Genomic DNA, 19,694 nt, shown 5'->3' with positions numbered 1-19,694 from the left:
ACCTTAAGTACTAGAAGTGGCTATTGACATAATTTGCCATAAGTGTTAGTGTCTTGTTTAATGATGGAGGCATGGCTGACGCTGAGGCATTGAATTGGGAAATGGATATTTCTGTGGAAATGTATTTTGTTGGAAAGGTACAGTGAGCATTCGGGTATGCACAAGTATCTGCAGAAACTCAAATTTGATTGAAATGTTTCTACCATTACCAGGATATAGATACAGAAGCTGTTGGATGTGCCATTGTATTAGTTTTATCTATAGGGTCAATAGGATTATGTTGTGTTCTGGATAAAATGGAAATAACTTGGGTTAATCATAAGACACATTGGAGTGATAGAACTTCCCAGGTACATCTCAGAACTTCCTGAGTTACAGAACTATCCACATTGGCATTTCAACAAGCATTATCAGATGCTTGGAAGACAAGTGTAGGTACATTGGGAAAATATTAATATATGGAACAATTTTTATTCTTTCCAGCTATGACTCTTAATCTGTATTCTTGGAAGTAAGAAGGAACAACTCCTAGTCAGTTCTGATGAAATGCTGGGGTCAGATGTCTGCAGAAACACTGTTCATGTGACTATTCCATTCTCATGATCAACTAACTCAGGTGGGAGCGTTGCTTCCTTCTGTAAACTGGAAAATTGCAACTTGAAATCTTCTGGGTCACAAAAGTTAAGCTATATTTGTGTGTCTGTTCTCTGCCTCCATGTTATGCTTCTCAGAAGTTAGACTTACTCCCATGAACAGATCTTAACACATGTGTTCACTAGCAAATTATAAGAATCAATTTTTAGAATTGTATAGGTGGAATGGACGCAAACTCTGTCTTAAAATACCTGTTCCTAAAGCAAGTATGGAAACATATGGTCCTTGAAGCTACTTATGTTACATAACTCCTGTTTTCCCCATAGTATTTAGAGGTGTTAACCATGCTTAGTAGCAGTACCAATATATTTTTGCACTAGTATTAGTGTGGTATGACACAAATGACAGAGTCTATTATTTGATACATTATGGGGTTAGGAAACGGCTCAAGGAGCTGCAAATGCAGCTAGCCTCATATCTAATTATACTGAATGCTATTTTGCATTCAGTCTTTAGCACCATGTTGGCATAAATACAGGTGTGATACTGATCTGAAAGTACAGTTATTCTCATCGTTTGATAGCTTTATTAACATAAATTATTGTTTTGGTTGAGACCATATTAATGAAGAATAGATATGGTACCTCTGTCACATTTTCTGAGATGTTGTTTTATTCAGTGTTTGCAGCAGGATCTTTTTGAATTTATGGTGGCATTCTTGGTTTAGCCAAGGAGAAATGTTGTTTGGTATTTTACCCTATAAAAATGTTCAATTATACTATAAGCTCCTTTTGAAATAGGAAGGATGCCAGTAGGGGTGAATTTTTCATTTATTGCTTTGGCACTAACTTCAGAAGGTGGAATCACACCACTCTCTCCCTTCCCTCCACATGTGAGGGTGAGAAGTAACACTTCCCAGTTCTGAAGAAATCTCAGTTTCCTGTTAAATCGGAACATGGGAACTGCAGTTTGTTCTGGACTGAGCCTGGAAGTTTTACATTTTCATTGCACATGCAATCAGGAGGAAGGAAGGAGGAAGAATGCTCTTTTTTGTCACAGCTAAGAATGCCTTGTGGTTTTCCATGTGTAGATTCTGTGCATGGAGAAGGGACAACAGGATTGTGCCCCTGATGTTTTCCATAGCCCTGAGCACACCTCTGGGTTTCTCAGCGTTGACATGGATCTATGTCTAGCACAGGGATTGAATACTTTTTTCAGCCCAAGGGCCACATTGCCTCATGGGCAACTTTCTGGGGGCCTCATGTCAGTCGTGGATGGAATGATGGGTGTAGCTCTTTACTTTTGTACTGTTGGCTACATTCCAGTCCCTCAAAAGCCAGAAGTTTCTACACTCACACCCATGCACATATCTTTCCATCCAGGCAAGCAAGAGGCATTATCACAGTTCAAGGACATATTCCAAGCCAGGTAAAAGCATTCAAGGAGAGCTTGGTGCAGGGCTGGTGAAGGGTGTGACCTGGAGAGAGTCCTGAAGGTCAGATTGAGAGGCCTGCAGGATTGCATTTGGCCCACAGGTTCGTCACCCCTGGCATAGTGAAAGCCTAACAAAGGCCAGAACCCCTATGTGGTATTGACAAGCTGGAACAAGTAGAGAGATGGGCAATCAAGATGATTAAGGATCTGGAAACCAAGCCTTATGAGGAATGGTTGAAGGAGCTGGGTATGTTTAGCCTGGAAAAAGAGGAGACTGAGAGATCTGATAGCCATCTTCTGTTATCTCATGGGCTGTCATATGGAAGATGGTAGGACCCAAACCAATGGCTTCAGGTTACAAGGAAGGAGATTCTGACTAAACATGAGGGATAACTTTCTGACAGTTCAAGAGTGGAACAGGTCCTTCAAGAGGTTGTTGACTCTCTTTCCTTGGAGGTTTTTAAGCAGAGTTTGGATGGCCATTTGTCATGGATGCTTTAGTTGAGATCCCTGCATTGCGGGGGGGGTGGACTAGATGACCCTTGGAATCCCTTCCAACTCTTCAATTCTATGATTATAGATGATTCCAGGTCCCAAGTGTGTTTAAGGAGTGAGGTAGTAGCTGCTTTTGTTTAAGATTTTGTTATATGTAAATCCATGGAAACACATGGCTGTCCAGGCAGTGTAGACATGCAAGACATTGAACAGAGCAGGCAAAGCCAGCAACACACTTCTACTGCCTCTTTCTCTAGGCATTGGTTTTTGACATGGAGGAAACCCGGATTTCAGGATCTCTCAATTCAGCCCTCTCTGCCCCCACAATTGCTTCCTTGGAGAGTATATGGTTGAGCATTGTTCTATCTGGAGATCTGGGAGTTATGCACTATTCATGAGGAATGGAAACGAGGTGGTAATAGTGGAAAACAAGACTATATTCAGAAAAAGTGCTGTTTTTGTTGAGTGGCTACTGTGTTTTTGTAGGTTATTCTAGCTTATAATTATTAAAAGTCCATTCTCATTAAGGCCAGCATTTGTCACATTTCTGTAACTCATACTCTGCAGGCATGAATAGTATATAGTAGTTTACAATGCTGTAAAGTTGGGTTGTAATGGTTAGTAAATATTTGTAAGATTTCAGATGTATTGTGTTTGTGTCATTTAATGAGTAGCATACGTTCCCTTTTCTGTTTCTTTTAGACAATTTTCTTCTAGTATGCTACTGTCCGCTTTGACTCTGTCCCAGGACAGCTAGCAGCAGAATGATGTACTTGTGTAAATGCTTCTACAGCATTTACCGTGTTGGTCTGTAATTCAGGTGTACTTGACCAGAGCTAAAGACTATCTAAGAAGAATGTATGTGGAAGAAACTTCTTGTATTCCATATTTTGATTAGGGCATAACCTTTCAGATATTACTAATCAAAATTGCACTCATTCTAATTCTAACATGAAAAGTAAACTAAGCACTTGCTTCCTTTGAGCTACTGAAATACAAGTGTTTACAAAAGTGAGGAGTTGTCTCTTTATCCCTCCCCATTTCTTGTTCACAGCAATCCAGCCTCATTTATTAAACCCCCAAGGCGGGCAGGCGGACACTTTTCTGCCCCCCTCCCCTTGTTCTAATCCTGACAATTACAGCTGAAGGGCTCCAAAGTTATATTCCAGGCTTAACAGAGTTAAAGGCACTGTAACAATTCTAGGGCTTGAGTTTCTTCAAGGACTTCAGAACATTTATAGTTTGGGAAATGATGGGCTTAACTACTTCATATTCCTCAGACATGCCTCAGATAACAACTCCCAGCATGCAATAAGGAAATATAATTACTCCTCATATGCACAGTAGCTTAAAACAGAACCAGAGAAGTGGAAGTATTGACTCTAGCAAGGGAAATCAAGTCTGTTGTTGAATAATTAACCACTGAAAAAAGTTTGCATTGGAAAGCACATGATAATCTGCTGTTACTGTAGAATTATGTTTTCATCTTGAGAAACAAGGCTTTATTTAAAAACATTCCAGCTTAGTACTTCAAGAAGGACATTAGATTATTACATAGTCATCACACCTAAATAGGATTGAATGTTTTAATTATTACTTTTTGTTCATCATATTATACAGCCAGCTAATCATTTTGCATTTCATTTTCATTTTCATTGCAGCATCAAAAAAGGGTCATAACTCTATGATTGACTAGAACTTTGATTACAATAAACCAAAATTAGTCTAATAAAACTTTCTGGGTCCGTCCCACCACAAAAAAAAAACACGCTTTCCAAACCGATTCAGTGCACCAAGTCCAGTATAAAACATTCCAAGAAGCTTAGGTTTCTTCTGAAAATACTTTAAGTTCACTTAGGCATTGTCTGATGGAGGATCAAATATTTGATTGATAATTTTTAATAAAATTGGGTGCTGAATAATTAGAATGCAGTATCTCTTCACTAAAGTTCAGTAGTTGGTCCACAAACCCATAATGGCATTTTATGCAGAATTACAGAAGGACCGGAGGAGGAAGAGATGTAGAACTTGAGTCTCAGCGCATGCTTACCAATTTAATAACTAGGAAAGTCACTTTTTTTCTTGCAACCCAATCTTAACACTGGCATTATTGATTTTTCTGCCAAGTGATTTGCTCAGCTGAAGCCACAGCTAAAGCAGCGTATTTGTCTGGGGCAAGTAGCAGTTGTCCCAGCAATCGCTTGCAGTGTAGTAATAAGCTGAGTGGCAAATGCTTGGTCCATATGTTTATGATAAATCAATAAAAGAATAAAAGAATAAAAAGGCAAATGCTTGGGCCTGCTTAACTTGTCAACTCCTTGCTCACAATGGTTGTAGGCCAAGGTTGGCAACCACGATAGTGTTGCACTATTTTTATCTAAGCAAAATGCAGCGCTTCACTTTGAATGCTGCCTCCTGATGGTGTGTGTGTGTGTGTGTGTGTGTGTGTGAACATACGGTATATAGGCTGGCAGTACACATCAAATTCAGCCCCTACACACATGCTCTTCATAAATGTGTACACCTACTAGAAGATACACACAGATCGGCAGCAGTCATTTTAGTCTTTTGCACTCCCCTGATGTTTCTCCACAGCTGCTTGTTTCATGGTCACTCCCTCCTGATAAGCGGAAGAGAGCATTCACAGACAGACTTGTTTACAAGTCTATAAATTGCAGCATATTTCAGAAGATATCTGCTATTTATATTCCCTTAGTTGCAAATTATTAAATCAAGGGTGGAGAACTGCTGACCAACAGCCTCTTGTCCTTAGTCATGCTCATGCAGAAATTAGCAGCAGCAGCAGCCAAGAAAGCTCCTGTTCATGCTGATAGTACCTTTTCCCCCTATACTATATTTATGCATATGTAAGAGTGACCGAGAACTCACACATGCATATGTGGACCGAGAACTCCCAGAAGTGCAAGCTGGATTTAGAAGAGGCAGAGGAACCAGAGACCAAATTGCAAACATGCGCTGGATTATGGAGAAAGCTAGAGAGTTCCAGAAAGACATCTACTTCTGCTTCATTGACTATGCAAAAGCCATTGACTGTGTCGACCACGGCAAACTATGGCAAGTTCTTCCGGAATTAAGATTGCCGGAAGAAATATCAACAACCTCAGATATGCAGATGACACAACCTTGATGGCAGAAAGTGAGGAGGAATTAAAGAACCTTTTATTGAGGGTGAAAGAGGAGAGCGCAAAATATGGTCTGAAGCTCAACATCAAAAAAACGAAGATCATGGCCACTGGTCCCATCACCTCCTGGCAAATAGAAGGGGAAGAAATGGAGGCAGTGAGAGATTTTACTTTCTTGGGCACCATGATCACTGCAGATGGTGACAGCAGTCACGAAATTAAAAGACACCTGCTTCTTGGGAGAAAAGCAATGACAAACCTAGACAGCATCTTAAAAAGCAGAGACATCACCTTGCCAACAAAGGTCCATATGGTTAAAGCTATGGTTTTCCCAGTAGTAGTGTATGGAAGTGAGAGCTGGACCATAAAGAAGGCTGATCGCCGAAGATCGTGAAGCTGAGGCTCCAATACTTTGGCCACCTCATGAGAAGAGAAGACTCCCTGGAAAAGACCCTGATGTTGGGAAAGATGGAGGGCACAAGGAGAAGGGGACGACAGAGGATGAGATGGTTGGATGGTGTTCTTGAAGCTACCAGCATGAGTTTGGTCAAACTGCGGGAGGCAGTGGAGGACAGAAGTGCCTGGCGTGCTCTGGTCCATGGGGTCACAAAGAGTCGGACACGACTAAACGACTAAACAACAACAAAGAGTGATTTTGAATAGGCAGTTTGGGAGATTTTTGCCTTCTCCATGCACTGCCAGACCCATGACCTCAAAAATCTCCTGTGTGCCGCAATGAAACATAGAGAACATAAGCCATTTTGAAAGAATGGAACATTTTGCTGCATGACAGATCTTCAGGAAAGACGAGGTGACTGAAAGAAGATGGATAGCCCACTGCTAGCTCTGACTCCATCTACCTCTCGTATGTGGTCCCTGTGAGATTTCCCACTCCCAAAGGAATACAGACCCAGCACAAAAAGGTACCCCACCACAGTCTTAAAATAAAAGCACTTTGCACCTGTGTGCTGACAGAAGACTTGTGTCTACTGCAGTAATCAAACATCTTGCAAACTGAATGCATGTTAACATCTGTTTCAACTATATCAACATCAAATGGAGTCCCTACGTGATAAAGATAGCTTGTAAGTTTTCAAACAAAGTGTTGTGAAAATAAATTCTACTGCCAGTTTTGTTCGCATTCTTGGAAACTCTTGAAAAGTTGCTTATTTTCATTTCATTAAAATTACCAAATCTCCTTAGTGCCTTTTACTTCACATGATTTTCCTCAACTGATCAACATGTTTATTTTTCTCGGATTTTAAGCGGTTACCTCTGGCATGAATAATAGCAGCAAGTCAGTGTAGAGTATAGGTGTGGAGTTTTGTGAAGTAATTTCAAAAAAACTTGTTCTACCTGTTGACCAGGAATATGGAAGTTTGGAGAGTTTCTGTGCTTGGCAGAAACTGTTCAAGAGGCTGACTTAAGAAACAAGCTACAGCCAGGCCAAGGTGCAGAAAGAACAACTTAGTACAGATTATTACAGGAAATAGAGATGGAGCAGAAGAGTAAACTGGCAATTTAGATGGAGAGCAATTTTGTGATTTCAGTGCATCCTGTTGATAGCACCAGAATAATGATATCTTTAAAAAAATCTTTAATTTTTAAAATTTAGTTCTGTATTAAGACCTGTGTGATTACTTAACAATTATAAGACTATACAGCTCTTGCATTTACAATGGGCACATCCCATTAACTTCAGGGGCATTTACTCCTAAGTAAGTGTATATGATTACAGCTATAATACTCCCCCACTCCCTGAAATAGTGCAGTCATACCTTGGAAGTCTAATGGAATCTGTTCCGGAATTCCGTTCGACTTCTAAAACGTTTGGAAACCAAAGCGCAACTTCTGATTGGCTGCAGGAAGCTCCTGTAGCCAATTGGAAGCCCCGGAAGCCCCATCAGACGTTTGGGTTCCAAAGAACGTTCACAGACCGAAACACTCACTTCCGGTTTTGCAGCGTTCAGGAGCCAAAACGTTTGACTTGCAGGGCGTTGGAATCCAAGGTTTGACCCTATTACTATAATGTGTTTTGTCTGTCCCTCAGTTTATGATTCTTTTCCAGTTTCCTGATAAAGTACTCCAGTTCTCCCACTCCCAGAGTAATGCATAAATAGTTCTTAGTAAAATATTACTAAAGAAAGGAAGTTGATATTTTGCATCTACTCTGTGCTCAGTGAAGTAAAAGAAGCGGATCTCCTTGAAGTCAGCCATGTAATCATTTAATTTTAAGTTTCTCATTTAGTTAGAGTCTAGTGTTTCTCAGACTTGGATCCCCAGCTGTTGTTGGACTTAAACTCCCATCATCCCTAGCTAGCAGGACCAGTGGTCAGAGATGATGGGAATTGGGGACCCAAGTTTGAGAAACACTGAGCTAGACAAACCTTAGTGTGAAACATGCTAACTGCATAGTATAAAACAGTGTTTCAGACATTATAGTATAAAACACACTTACCGTATTAGCCAGAATATAAGCCACACTTTTCCCCCCGAATTCTGACCGTGAAGTTATAGTGCAGCTTATATTTGCAACCTTACGATATCGCTGCTGAAACAACTGCCCTAGCTCCGCGTTCCTGCCTTGCCTTCCAATGCTGGAATGGAGAGCAGCCCCCGCCTCCCAGGATGCCACCATGAGGGCCAGTGGGGGTGCAGCAATAAAGCAGGGGGAAGGCCGCCAGCAAAGCAGCGTGGCTACCCCACAGGAAGCAGCCCAGGAGCGCGGGAGAATGGTACCCATAGGATTTTCTTCTACGTTTGCCATTTATGGGTGTGAGTGCCTGCAGAATTTTAAGGTAGTGTCTTATATTCAGGTATTGTCTTTTTTTCCCCCCTTGAATTTTAAAGGTGCGGCTTATTTGCAGGTGTGGCTTATATTTGGGCCAATACGGTGCTGCAAAGAGATTTATTTCCCTGCCCTTTTTAATTTCTTTACAGTTCTGTTAAACTGTTTCTAACTAGTTTTATGCAGGTGTTACTGTAGTAAGACAGCTCAGTTCCTTCTCCTGTTTCATGGCTTGGTTTAGAGTTACAATTCCTGTGCAGAATTGACTTTTCTTCTTTTTCGCATTTAAATAGGTTTCAAACTTATGTTGCAATTCTACACTTAGCGTGTTTTCTTTAACCGCTGAATTTGTGTATGTTTCAAACATGGGTGTAGTATAAGCAGCTTAAAAGGAAACATGCTGCTATTTGAGACATTCCTGTCCCCATATTTTTTCTTGCTGTATTCTTCTTCCTCTTCCTGATCATTGGGGAAACTCCTCTTATTATTGTTAGATTTATATCCAGACCTTTTCAGCTGTCATATATAGGTATTCGGCATAAACTCTTCTTTTCAGTGGAATTGTTACTATGCTTACAACACCTATCCTGTCTCTAAATTGACTTCTTTTCATTCTGTTCCCTGTCTAAATAAAAGATCATGCTCAAAGAGAACACATTTTTGTGAGAGAAAGTTGAGGCAAACAGGCAGTGAAACATTTTGTGGTAATGAGAGGAAAACAGGTATAACTTAAAGCTGGCACTGTGTTATGGGAAGATCATCCAGGGTAGTGTTTAACTAGATTTTACTTAGAGTAGAACTGTTGAAGTGAATAAACATGACTAATTTGACTACATTAATTTTAAGTAGGTCTACTCTGAGTAGAGGGACGTGGGTGGCGCTGTGGGTTAAACCACAGAGCCTAGGACTTACTGATCAGAAGGTCAGCGGTTCGAATCCCCGTGACGGGGTGAGCTCCCGTTGCTCGGTCCCAGCTCCTGCCAACCTAGCAGTTCGGAAGCACCTCAAAGTGCAAGTAGATAAATAGGTACCGCTCCGGCGGGAAGGTAAACGGCATTTCTGTGTGCTGCTCTGGTTCACCAGAAGTGGCTTAGTCATGCTGGCCACATGACCCGGACGCTGTACGCCAGCTCCCTTGGCCAATAAAGCGAGATGAGCGCTGCAGCCCCAGAGTCGGCCACGACTGGACCTAATGGACAGGGGTCCCTTTACCTTTACTTTGAGTAGAACTTTGTTGAATACCACCCAAAGGTTTTTTTAAGTCCTTTGCCATGTTGAGCCTCTCACTTCAGTTGGGGAACCCTTGTACGGGATGGGGAGAACAAACAAAGCTCAAGTGTTTCTTTAAATATTTTTAGATCGAGCTGGAAGCATTAGCACTCTTGACTCACTGGACTTTGCAAGATATTCAGATGATGGCAACAGGGAGACAGATGAACGGCTGGCTGGTGAGCAAAATTTCATATAAAATAAGCTATTGTATGGATGTTGCTCAGTGAATTTTTATTTGGAAATAGTCTTTAGGTGTGTCACATTTATTTTTTAAAGTTACCTTTTAAGTTTAATGCTTTGTAAAGTTTCTAGTAACGTGGAATATTTTTGAATGGTTTATTAAATTTGTAACAGTACCTCTTTGGCTAGTTGATTTATTTACAAAGAAACTGTTCTTTAAAAAATGTTCCATTGATCCATTTTATGCTGTATGTCTTTTTCTGTCACTGTAATAATTGTCACAAAGCAATAGCATTTGAAGTCAAGCTGAAGACAACTACTGCATCTAGTTTTGTAAGGAACAAAATGCTGTTGAGAGATACAAATCCTTTTAAATATGAAACCTTTTGAATGGCTGTTTATGTTTCTGCTAAATGGTTTCCTTATTGGTCCAGAAAAACTAGTATGAACAGGCTGACTAGCAGTGTACTGTGTTGTACAATTCTAAATGAAATAGGTTAGAAGTGGTGATAATATTCAAATATAAAAAATGTTTAAAGTTGATTTCCTTAAAACTGATAGTGAAGACAAAAACCTTATATGATCAACCTTCTAGTGTAATACTTTCGGGGTTGAATATTGCATTTAAAAAGATTGTCAGCATTCCAGAATTATCATATTTTTCCATGTATAAACGATGTTTTTTGCTTTAAAAATTTAGGCAAAAATTGGGGGTCATCTTATACATGGATTGTGAATGCACAGGCATTCGGCCCCAGGCACTGGTATGGGCGGCCTGGGCTCAGGCTCTTAAAATATGGTAACCCTAACTTTGGACAACCTCCGCAAAAAAGTTCAACAACTTTGGGCGACCTCCCACTCCCAAAAGCTCAAAGTTGTTCTGTTTGATGCTTAAATTATTGATTTCTTAATTTTAGGTTCAAAAAAAGGGGGGGGGGTCATCAGTCATCTTATACATGGGGTCATCTTATACATGGCAAAATATGGTATACTTCTTGGGTTGAATGTTGCAGTGTCATGCTGTTTTATCTTGAACTTGCCAAACATTAAGAGCCACAGAAGAATGGGTTTTGTCTTGATAAAAAGATCTTAGTGGTTGTGTAACAACTGGTTGCCTGTCTTCTGCAATAGTTTTGTTACCTCACATGCTTTAGAAAAAGAAAAGTGAGGGGGCTTTAATTTCTTCACAGCTCCACGGAGAAATTGCTGCCCTGGTTTAGCTATCACTCTGAACTATGATTTAGGTTGGCATCCAAATTAGGCTAGTGGATTCTCCACTGGGCCATGGAGAATGAGCTACAGGAAGCCTCCAGCTCCTCCCACCCTTCCATCTCTGGCACAGTTGTCAGAAAGGGTTTGGAAAGGGTGGCTACTGCTTTACTGGCTATGGTTGGTTTGCAACGAAACAATTTAAAAACCTGTGGTGGGTCAGAATTCCTCTCAGGGTACTGGCAAAACATCTGCTTACCTGGATGGGGTTGGGGGCAGGGCATAGTCAGGGTTGCAGTATGCTGCTCCTGGCCAGCCCTAACCCAGCCTGCTAAGCAGCAATGATGCCAATGTTGAGATGGTAAGCGGCAGTGATGCCAGTATGGTTCACCTCACCAAATGTTCCATATCTGCTGTTGGCAGAGATTACGCCTTTCCCCCAAGGTGGTTATGCTTGTTGTGAAAACTTGACATGCTACAAATTCCAGGGAGGTAGCTGTGTTATTTTAGCTACAACAGACTTAACAGTCTCCTGTGGGCACCTTTAAAGGCATGTGACGGGAACCAGAGAAGCACATGGGGAAGTCCAGAGGATAGAGGAGCCCTCTGAAGCAGCATGAATATTAGAGGCAGGAGCAGGGAATGGGTGCAGACTGGAGGCTTGTGCTAGCAGATGCACTTTCTGCTCACACAAGAGACCATCTGGATCCCAGCCTAACATATTTATTGCAGCAAGAGTGTTTTTGGGCTACATCCAACTTGATCAGTTGAATTTTCAGAAGCTAATGGAGAAATAAGCATATTAGTCAAAGCTGGAACAAAACTATTGTTTTTGATTCTGTTAAAGTCAGGGCTGCAGTTATGAAGTCATTATTGTCAATGGGGGGGAAAGTCTAGTCACTGTCATATTTTTACCTGAAAAGAATGAAAATAGCTCATAAAATTGTAATAAAAACAATGACTTTTTTTTTACTAGAATATGTGGGTTGGAACCAGACAAAGTTAGTTGTGCTTTTGCTTGCCCCATCGGAATCTAACTTTAGGGTGCAATCCTATAACACCTTCCTGGGAGTAAGTCTCATTGAACTCAGTGCTTGATTCTGAGTAGACATGTATAGGATTGTCCTGTTAGTCTGGAGCCAACCATCTGTTTTTATTTCAGCCAGTCATGTTTGATATATTGCTGAATATCTATATACATATATATACTATCTGGATTAAAATGTTAAATGTCTGAAGAGAAACCATGCAGCAGAGTAAACTGTTTTAATGGTAAAATTAAGTACACATTGTTAAGTTACACTAGTTGTTTAGTGTATTTCAGAGCTGTTAATTAGATAATAGAAAGACTTTGCCGTCTGACATGGGTTTATGTGATATGGTTTTTCTGGCTTTCTGTGCCCTTGGTGATATGTCTTGCTGTTGAACATTAGTTTCCTTACTGGAATTCCTGAGCTTCTCTACAATTTGTGTTCTTGCTATCTTTTTTTGAACATTTTTATCATCATGTTGCAGGGCATTTCTGATCTGCAATTGTTCTGTAACAAACTATTTTTATATATTTTAAAGGAAGAACCTTTTAATTTAAACTCAATTCATCTACAAGTTGAGTAACTTTTCAAAGAGCCAAGGTTAACCAAATTGTACTAATGCTGGCTGCTTCTACAGAATTAATTTATTAATCAGTAGAAAGTATCAACATTGTTTTCAGACTTTGTTGCACAGAAATATTTGCAGATCAGCATTGCTGATTCCTACAGATTTTTTTCACTTTCTCATCAGATCCTCAGTTGTGCTTTCGTAGTTCTGCAGTAAAGTTCTGTGCATCAAACAAGTTCTTTCCATGTAGTAGATGTGATGTACTCTAACTACCCATTCTGTTTTTAAAGAAGAAAAATGCAAACTGAGTGAATCTTTTTCCCATACACACTTACTACCAACATATTACACAAATTCATCCATAAAATACAGTTATCGCCATACGTTATCCAGGGGTGAAAGGCTCCAAGAAAACAGCACCTGCTTTTTTGGCACAACCTAGGTTATTCCAATATAAAGATTTTTAAGTAATTACCTAATAAATACAGGACTGTAGTCAACTAGGTTTTACCCAGAGTGGGCCCATTGAAGTTAATTGAACTAACTTAAATATGTTCATTAATTTCAGTGGCTCCAAATTAGTTGAATACCACCTATAATTTTCCCCAGATTATTATATGTTGATAGTGTTAAATGTTAATTACAAATGTCCAGAGTGAATTCTAACCCCTTAACTCAATCAATGTAAGTTCCAGTTCTGAGATATTTGATAAATTGGATCTACTTACATATTGTTCAAAGTGCTGTGGCAGAAAGCAATTCATAAATGTTAAATTATCTCATCTTGTCTAAATGATGGAACAAATGTTTTGTTTGGAAAATTATTAAATGTGTCTCTAGCAAAATTTAAAGTGGCGTAAGGAGTAGAACCAGCCCACTGATAAGCTGCTCCAAAAAACATCATGCCACATAGAAAAACATAGAGCTGCCTCCAGTAGCTGTAAAAATGTAGATTATAACCTGTGTAGTTGCTGATAATTCCATTTTGTTGATGAAAGTTGTATTTCAAATTCATCCCAGTCCCTCAAAGCAAGTCACGCTCATCTTCACACTTCTCTTTTTCAACTTTAAAGTATTAGTCGTCATTAATGCCTTGTAAGGAAAATCTTTCAAGCTTTCCAAAGTGGTACAATATTCTGCTTAAAGCCTATAGCATTCCTTGTCAGACAGCTTAAGTTATTCATTAAGGTTAGACTTTAATTATGGAAAATGTTCACCAGTTTGCTTCAGTCTAACTCTGCTGCATGCGTTCATGAGTTCCATAAAGATTGCATGCTTTGTCTTTAATACAAATTGTATTTTATTTTCACACCCATCCTTGCTTTTTTATATTTCATTTTTGTTTCCCTATTCTTGGTTGGATGCCTGTGTATGTTTAATCCAAATCCTTGTCCAGTCCTGGAGTTTGAACTACGGAAAGCAAAGGAGACCATTCAGGCCCTCCGAGCCAACCTGACTCAGGCTGCAGGTGGTGTACATAAACCTTTTCCTTAGTTTTTTTTTTTTCATTTTGACAAAATAGCAGTAGGTGATGCCTCACAAAATGGAGAATAATAAATTTTTATATATTGCTGTTTGCAGAAAATGAAGTTCCTTTGCAGGAACGGAGAAATTACAAATCAAGTCCTGAAATTCAGGTGGGTAGTTTGGATTGGGGGGGAAACACCCTATTATTTGCTGTTGTCGTGTATCAGCAGTTAGCCAATTGCCTTTAAAAAAAACAAAAAAACCCCACAATATTTACCGTATTTTTCGCTCCATAAGATGCACTAGACCATAAGGCGCACCTAGTTTTGGGAGGAGGAAAACAAGAAAAAAAATATTCTGAATCCCAGAAGCCAGAACAGCAAGAGGGATCTGGCTTCTGGGATAGCCTCGGGCTGTTCTGGCTTCTGGGATAGCCGCACCAAGCCTCTTCAAGGCAGTGGGATGAAGGCTCCCCCTGCCCGGAAGAGGCTGCGCGGGGCTAAGGCAGAAGCCAGGAGAGGCACTTCGCTGAAGGGGCGCTGCACAGTTCTCCCTCTCTGCGCAGTGCCTCTTTAGCGAAGCGGGAGGAGGAACAGAAGGACCCCCTTCTGTTCCTCCTCCAGCTTCGCAGGACAGGTGCGTCTCTGAAGGGGTGCTGCATCCCTCTCTGCGCAGTGCCATTCAGTCCATAAGATGCACTCACATTTCCCCTTACTTTTTAGGAGGAAAAAAGTGTGTCTTATGGAGCAAAAAATACGGTATATACTCGATTGCAGTAAAACTTTTAGGAGGTGTGGGGGGTGTTTGTGTGTAGATAGATATAGATATATATACACACACTACACAATTAGTTTGTTGAGTACACCGTGTAAACTACTCTGTGATATCTAGACATGACTGAGCTGCTATCTTAATACATAAGATAATGATAGAATAAATATTCTAATGAGAGTATTTACATCTCTTACATAACTTCCTTCTTTTTCCTAGGAACCAATTAAACCTCTTGAAAAAAGAGCTCTAAACTTCTTAGTCAATGAATTTTTATTAAAGAACAGCTACAAGCTTACTTCAATAACTTTTTCAGATGAAAGTGATGATCAGGTAAGTTTGAATAATAATTCCGTTACAGCTTGTCTTTTCCCCACTTACCTTTCCAAGCACTTGATAATTCTTGAGCCTAGTTTCCAAACAATATTTGTGTAGTGACTCATATTTAGGAGAGACTGGTGCAGGGTTATTGTTTTGGTCATAGCAGGAAATAGTAAACCACAAATGGAGGCCCACAACAAAATACGTCTGTCTATCACCAGCTCCTGACAGTGGTGCTCCCCCTTCAGGTCTGCAGCCAGCTTGGAACATGAACTTTGTAGTGCTGTTCAGGACTCATAGAGGGAGATAAGTCTTCGGGAGGAGCAGGTGTTCGCCCCCTCACTCCTAAAATATTCCATTGCTATGCTGTTAAGTGCTGAAAGGTTCAGGTGTGGATCTGGCTGCCAGCCTGGGACTTCTTTAGAGCACAGAGAGAGGTTTCTAGAGAAGGAGAAGAAAGATGAGAAAGGCCACCTTCCCTGATTAGCCTGGGAAGAAGACATTTTGTGGTTTTTTAACTTGGTGGCACCCATCTCTGTAACCTTAGAACCCGGGGGGTGGGGGAGATTTGCAGGTGAAATTGTCCTTTTTTTCTTTTCTCATTCCTGAAACCTCCCTATAGACTTGGGACAGCCATACCCAGGATAGCTAGCTGATACAAGGCCAGAGTTCAGGTGTTATAACACTTCTTTGGGCTTCTCTGTCAATCTCCAACTTTACTGTCGGGTGGCCTTTTATGAGGCCTGATGGCCACTGCTCCCTCTAATTCTGGAGCCATATCTGGTCAAGTTTTTCAGCTCGCCCTCTGTCTTCCACTCAGCAATTTCCCCCCTCCTTTTTTGGCAAATGTTGACATGGTCTCTTGCTTCTTACTGGGGATTTCCCCCTAAGGTGCCAGGATCCTGTCTGCCATGCTGATTTTTGCTTAGAAAGGGGATTTCCACAGCATGGCTTATTTTGGGGTTCAGTTTAAGAGTCTGGCTGTCTGGTCCATGTTGGACATCTGTTTCCTTCAACCCTCCCCCATCTGTCTTATTTTTCCAGTCTGTTGCATCTCAGAAGTCATATAGCTCCTGTCTTCAGCCTTCTGAAAGGAACACCAAGCTTGCGCATACACACACAGGCATGCGCATGCTTATGTCTAACCAAGGTCAACTCATAACAATACTTGACGGGATGAGAAGGGAAGTTAACAATTAATCTTCTGCTTTTACATTTCTAAAGGATTTTGAATTATGGGATGATGTAGGACTGAACATTCCAAAGCCTCCAGACTTGCTACAACTCTACCGTGACTTTGGGAACCACCAAGTAACTGCAAAAGATGTTGTAGATGTAGCAGTTGGCCCGGAAGAGGATGAATTTGACGCAACCACTCCTATCCTAGAGAACATTCCTATATTTGGAACACCAGAATCTATAGAGGTAGACAAACATCATTCACTTTTGTCAGTTTAAAGCCTGCTACCAAAATGCAGTTTGATAAATTATTTCCTTCCCCACCCCTTTATGTTTTTCCCCCCTTTAGCAATGTGTAATGGTGCAGAAATTGGAAGATCAAATTAATGTGTTAAGCACCGAGAAGTGGTCTCTGCTGGAACAAATACGAAGGCTTGAAAGGTATATCCTCCAGCATTGTAGACTATGTGCTTTTTAGGAAATGGGAAGTTACTTGGCATTTTATAGTCTCGGAAAAGACGGATGGCACAGATAAATAAATGAATCACTTAAATGCTCAGTAGTCACCTCAGTTACAACATAAATGGTAAACAATACAATATTTACTTGACTTTGTAACTTCTTGTGTCTTGTTGATCTTAATGGCACAGTTAAGCGTGCCCAACTTTGTTTCATTTGTGCCCTAAATTGCATTGAATAGGCCAGACATTGAATTATGCTGCTTAAGAAACCACTTTGCTTACCAATGTGGTTTAGTTGCTATTTTCAAGCTAACAGCTTTCAATACCATCAACCATTGTATCCTAGAACACGAAGCCCCAGGGAGCCTTCCCACAGCAGCTGGTCAGAAGGAGGAATGATTACTGTTCCTTACTTATAAGCTCTTATGTCAAATTTATTCCAGTAGAAAACTGCTAAGTTTTATTCCTATGAAGTGTAACTAAGGTTTGTTCTATGCCTTGTAGCTTGTGGTTTATCTGGGAGAGTTAAACCATGAGCCTGGTTTCAGACCATGGCTTAGCTCAGCAGTACAGATAAATAACCAGGGAGGAGGAAAGTGGCCATGGTCTTATATTTAGGAGTCCTTGCATTTGCTCATTTGGGTTAAGCCATGACTTGGCTTAGCATTACATATGAACAAGGGTGCTACATGCTCCTTTCAGTATTATTTTTATCATGGAAAAATGGGGTTTTAATGGCTACAGAAGGGTTGCGGAGTCTGTGGTCCTCCGAAGGTTAGATTCCAATTCCCAGATTGGGAATTATAACACAACATTTGGAGGAGTTCCCTATTCCTAGGCTTAATAAATAATTTTAGAAAACCTTCCAGTTTCAATTCCCAAGCTTCTGAAATAGGCTTTGTATATGACCTGGAACAGATTTGGAAAACCTGTTAATATATATTTTAGGTTACTGGAAGTGGTTTACTTACTAACTTGTTTCTTAATTCCAATCCTTTATGTCCTGCCTCCCTCTTTTCAGTGAGATAGAGTACTTAAGAAATGAAAAAACTCCTGTTCCAGTGATATTTGATTCAGTCCAGTCATCTTTAGCTCAAGTGCCTCTCACAGTCCCAGACAATAACGGGAGATATTTAGATATCCAGAGTTCGCTTAATGACGGTCAACATGGTGACACTGAAGAGAAAAGGCCTCCTAAAGAAGATATGAGAATTTCTTTTCCTTTGAAGGAGAGAGAAAAACTTCCATCTTGTCCTCCATCAAATAAAGCTGCCATACACTTCGATAAACCCAATAGGTTAGTGGCTTATTCTTTTCCCAGAAAAAGAATACCAATATTGTAAGATTCTTTTAATGTTTCACTTGCTGTACAGGGGCAGATTTAACAAGTTTGTGAGGGATCTGAATTTTTAGTGCACACCCCCTAAGCATTTGGGTTTCCCCCCTTCTGACGTGGGAAACTGCCATGCGTGAAGCTAACAGTATTTCTATTGCCTACCTTCCAAGTGCTGACCTGAGCACTCATGCTCCTGCATTGTGTGTCCAACCTGCTTGCATTCCTACCATTTAAGCACTGTTTGACTGTGGTGGTCATTAAAATAAAATAAAAAGGCTCATGGTTCACTTCTCCAGCCATGGAAACTGCTCCTGCAGGATTAAAAGATGGGGCTCTAGTTGCATAAACACTTCATTCCTGCATGTACATATTGCTTCTTTGACCACAGGTCAGAGATTTGAACCCCAGCCACCGCCACCACCCCTATTAAAACAGATGGTTATGCCTGCTGCAAGTATGTTGAGGCCCTAGCTTTGAGATGAAAGGTAGTTTGTTTGACATTTGGATGCAGCCCCAATGAGGCTGTCTCGTGTTCCTTTTGTTCTTCCATCTTGTCCAGGTACCTTCAGACCTTTTCAGACCCAGGTTCCACGTTTAACCCAAACATGCATTTGGGGATCCAGTTCTTAAGTCTTTTACCATATATCTGCATGGTGATGGTGCTCCTATTGTGACCCCCTTGGGATCAGGCAATGACCCGCTAGTGGGTCGTGACCCACCAGTTAGACCAGTGATCTAGTCCATATTACATCATGAGCTTATAGATACTGGTGCTCATCTTTTACCTCAAGAAAATGTGCAGTCACACTATAGGTTTTCATGCCTTACTAGTAATGTTCATTTATAGCATTTTTAAAAGACTTCGTTATATGTGTTTCTCACCCTGAGCCTCAAAATAATAGTTTTGAATATGCTTTAAGTGGGACTTGATAATGAGCTTTCTTTTTGAAATGAATAATTTACTCATAAGCAATTTGAGATACCACCTTGAAATCAGGACTGCTTCCTGAACGCTCTTTTTAAAAACCCAAATTTGAAAATTGCTACATTTGTATCAAAGGACTGAAATATAATTGGCTCAGAATATTACCAAAGTCAGTTTCCCCATTTGGTTTGTAGTAGGCAGATAACCATTTCTATCCAACATTGTAGGATCTGAGGATTTTGATTCTTCCCCCCTCCCTAGTACATTACATGCAAGCATAATTAGGGTGGCATTTTAGTAAAATCCATTTGAATCTTAATCCTAGTTTACATGAATTATGAATGGTTCTTGTTTCCATTTTGGAATGTTCTGTTGCATTGAGAAACATAACTTTCATCTTTTCAACAGACATGTGTAACACCCCCTTCCCCTTGTAAAATGCCTTTGTAAGTTGGGTTGGGTTGCACTGTAAGAAGAAAAGCGCAATATGAAATTTATAAACAAGACAGGTCATTCAAAA

General features: G+C 40.3%; 1 protein-coding gene across 7 annotated transcripts in view; it reads left to right on the top strand.

Annotated features, from left to right (window-relative positions):
• Positions 1 to 19,694, top strand: part of RELCH (RAB11 binding and LisH domain, coiled-coil and HEAT repeat containing) — a 67,294-nt gene that overhangs the window by 2,478 nt on the left and 45,122 nt on the right. For 5 of the 7 annotated variants that reach the window (XM_053397065.1, XM_053397063.1, XM_053397061.1 and 2 more), the window contains exons 2-8: positions 9,813 to 9,902; positions 14,111 to 14,182; positions 14,296 to 14,351; positions 15,172 to 15,285; positions 16,498 to 16,698; positions 16,802 to 16,893; positions 17,935 to 18,210. In XM_053397065.1, coding sequence (XP_053253040.1) covers positions 9,813 to 9,902; positions 14,111 to 14,182; positions 14,296 to 14,351; positions 15,172 to 15,285; positions 16,498 to 16,698; positions 16,802 to 16,893; positions 17,935 to 18,210 — 901 coding nt within the window. The remainder of the gene's footprint in view (positions 1 to 9,812; positions 9,903 to 14,110; positions 14,183 to 14,295; positions 14,352 to 15,171; positions 15,286 to 16,497; positions 16,699 to 16,801; positions 16,894 to 17,934; positions 18,211 to 19,694) is intronic. The other 2 variants (XM_053397064.1, XM_053397067.1) reach the window with 1 other exon arrangement.

This window comes from Podarcis raffonei, chromosome 7 (genome assembly GCF_027172205.1).
Source record: "Podarcis raffonei isolate rPodRaf1 chromosome 7, rPodRaf1.pri, whole genome shotgun sequence".
Lineage (NCBI taxonomy): Eukaryota > Metazoa > Chordata > Lepidosauria > Squamata > Lacertidae > Podarcis > Podarcis raffonei.
This window is presented reverse-complemented; position numbering and strand designations above follow the sequence as displayed.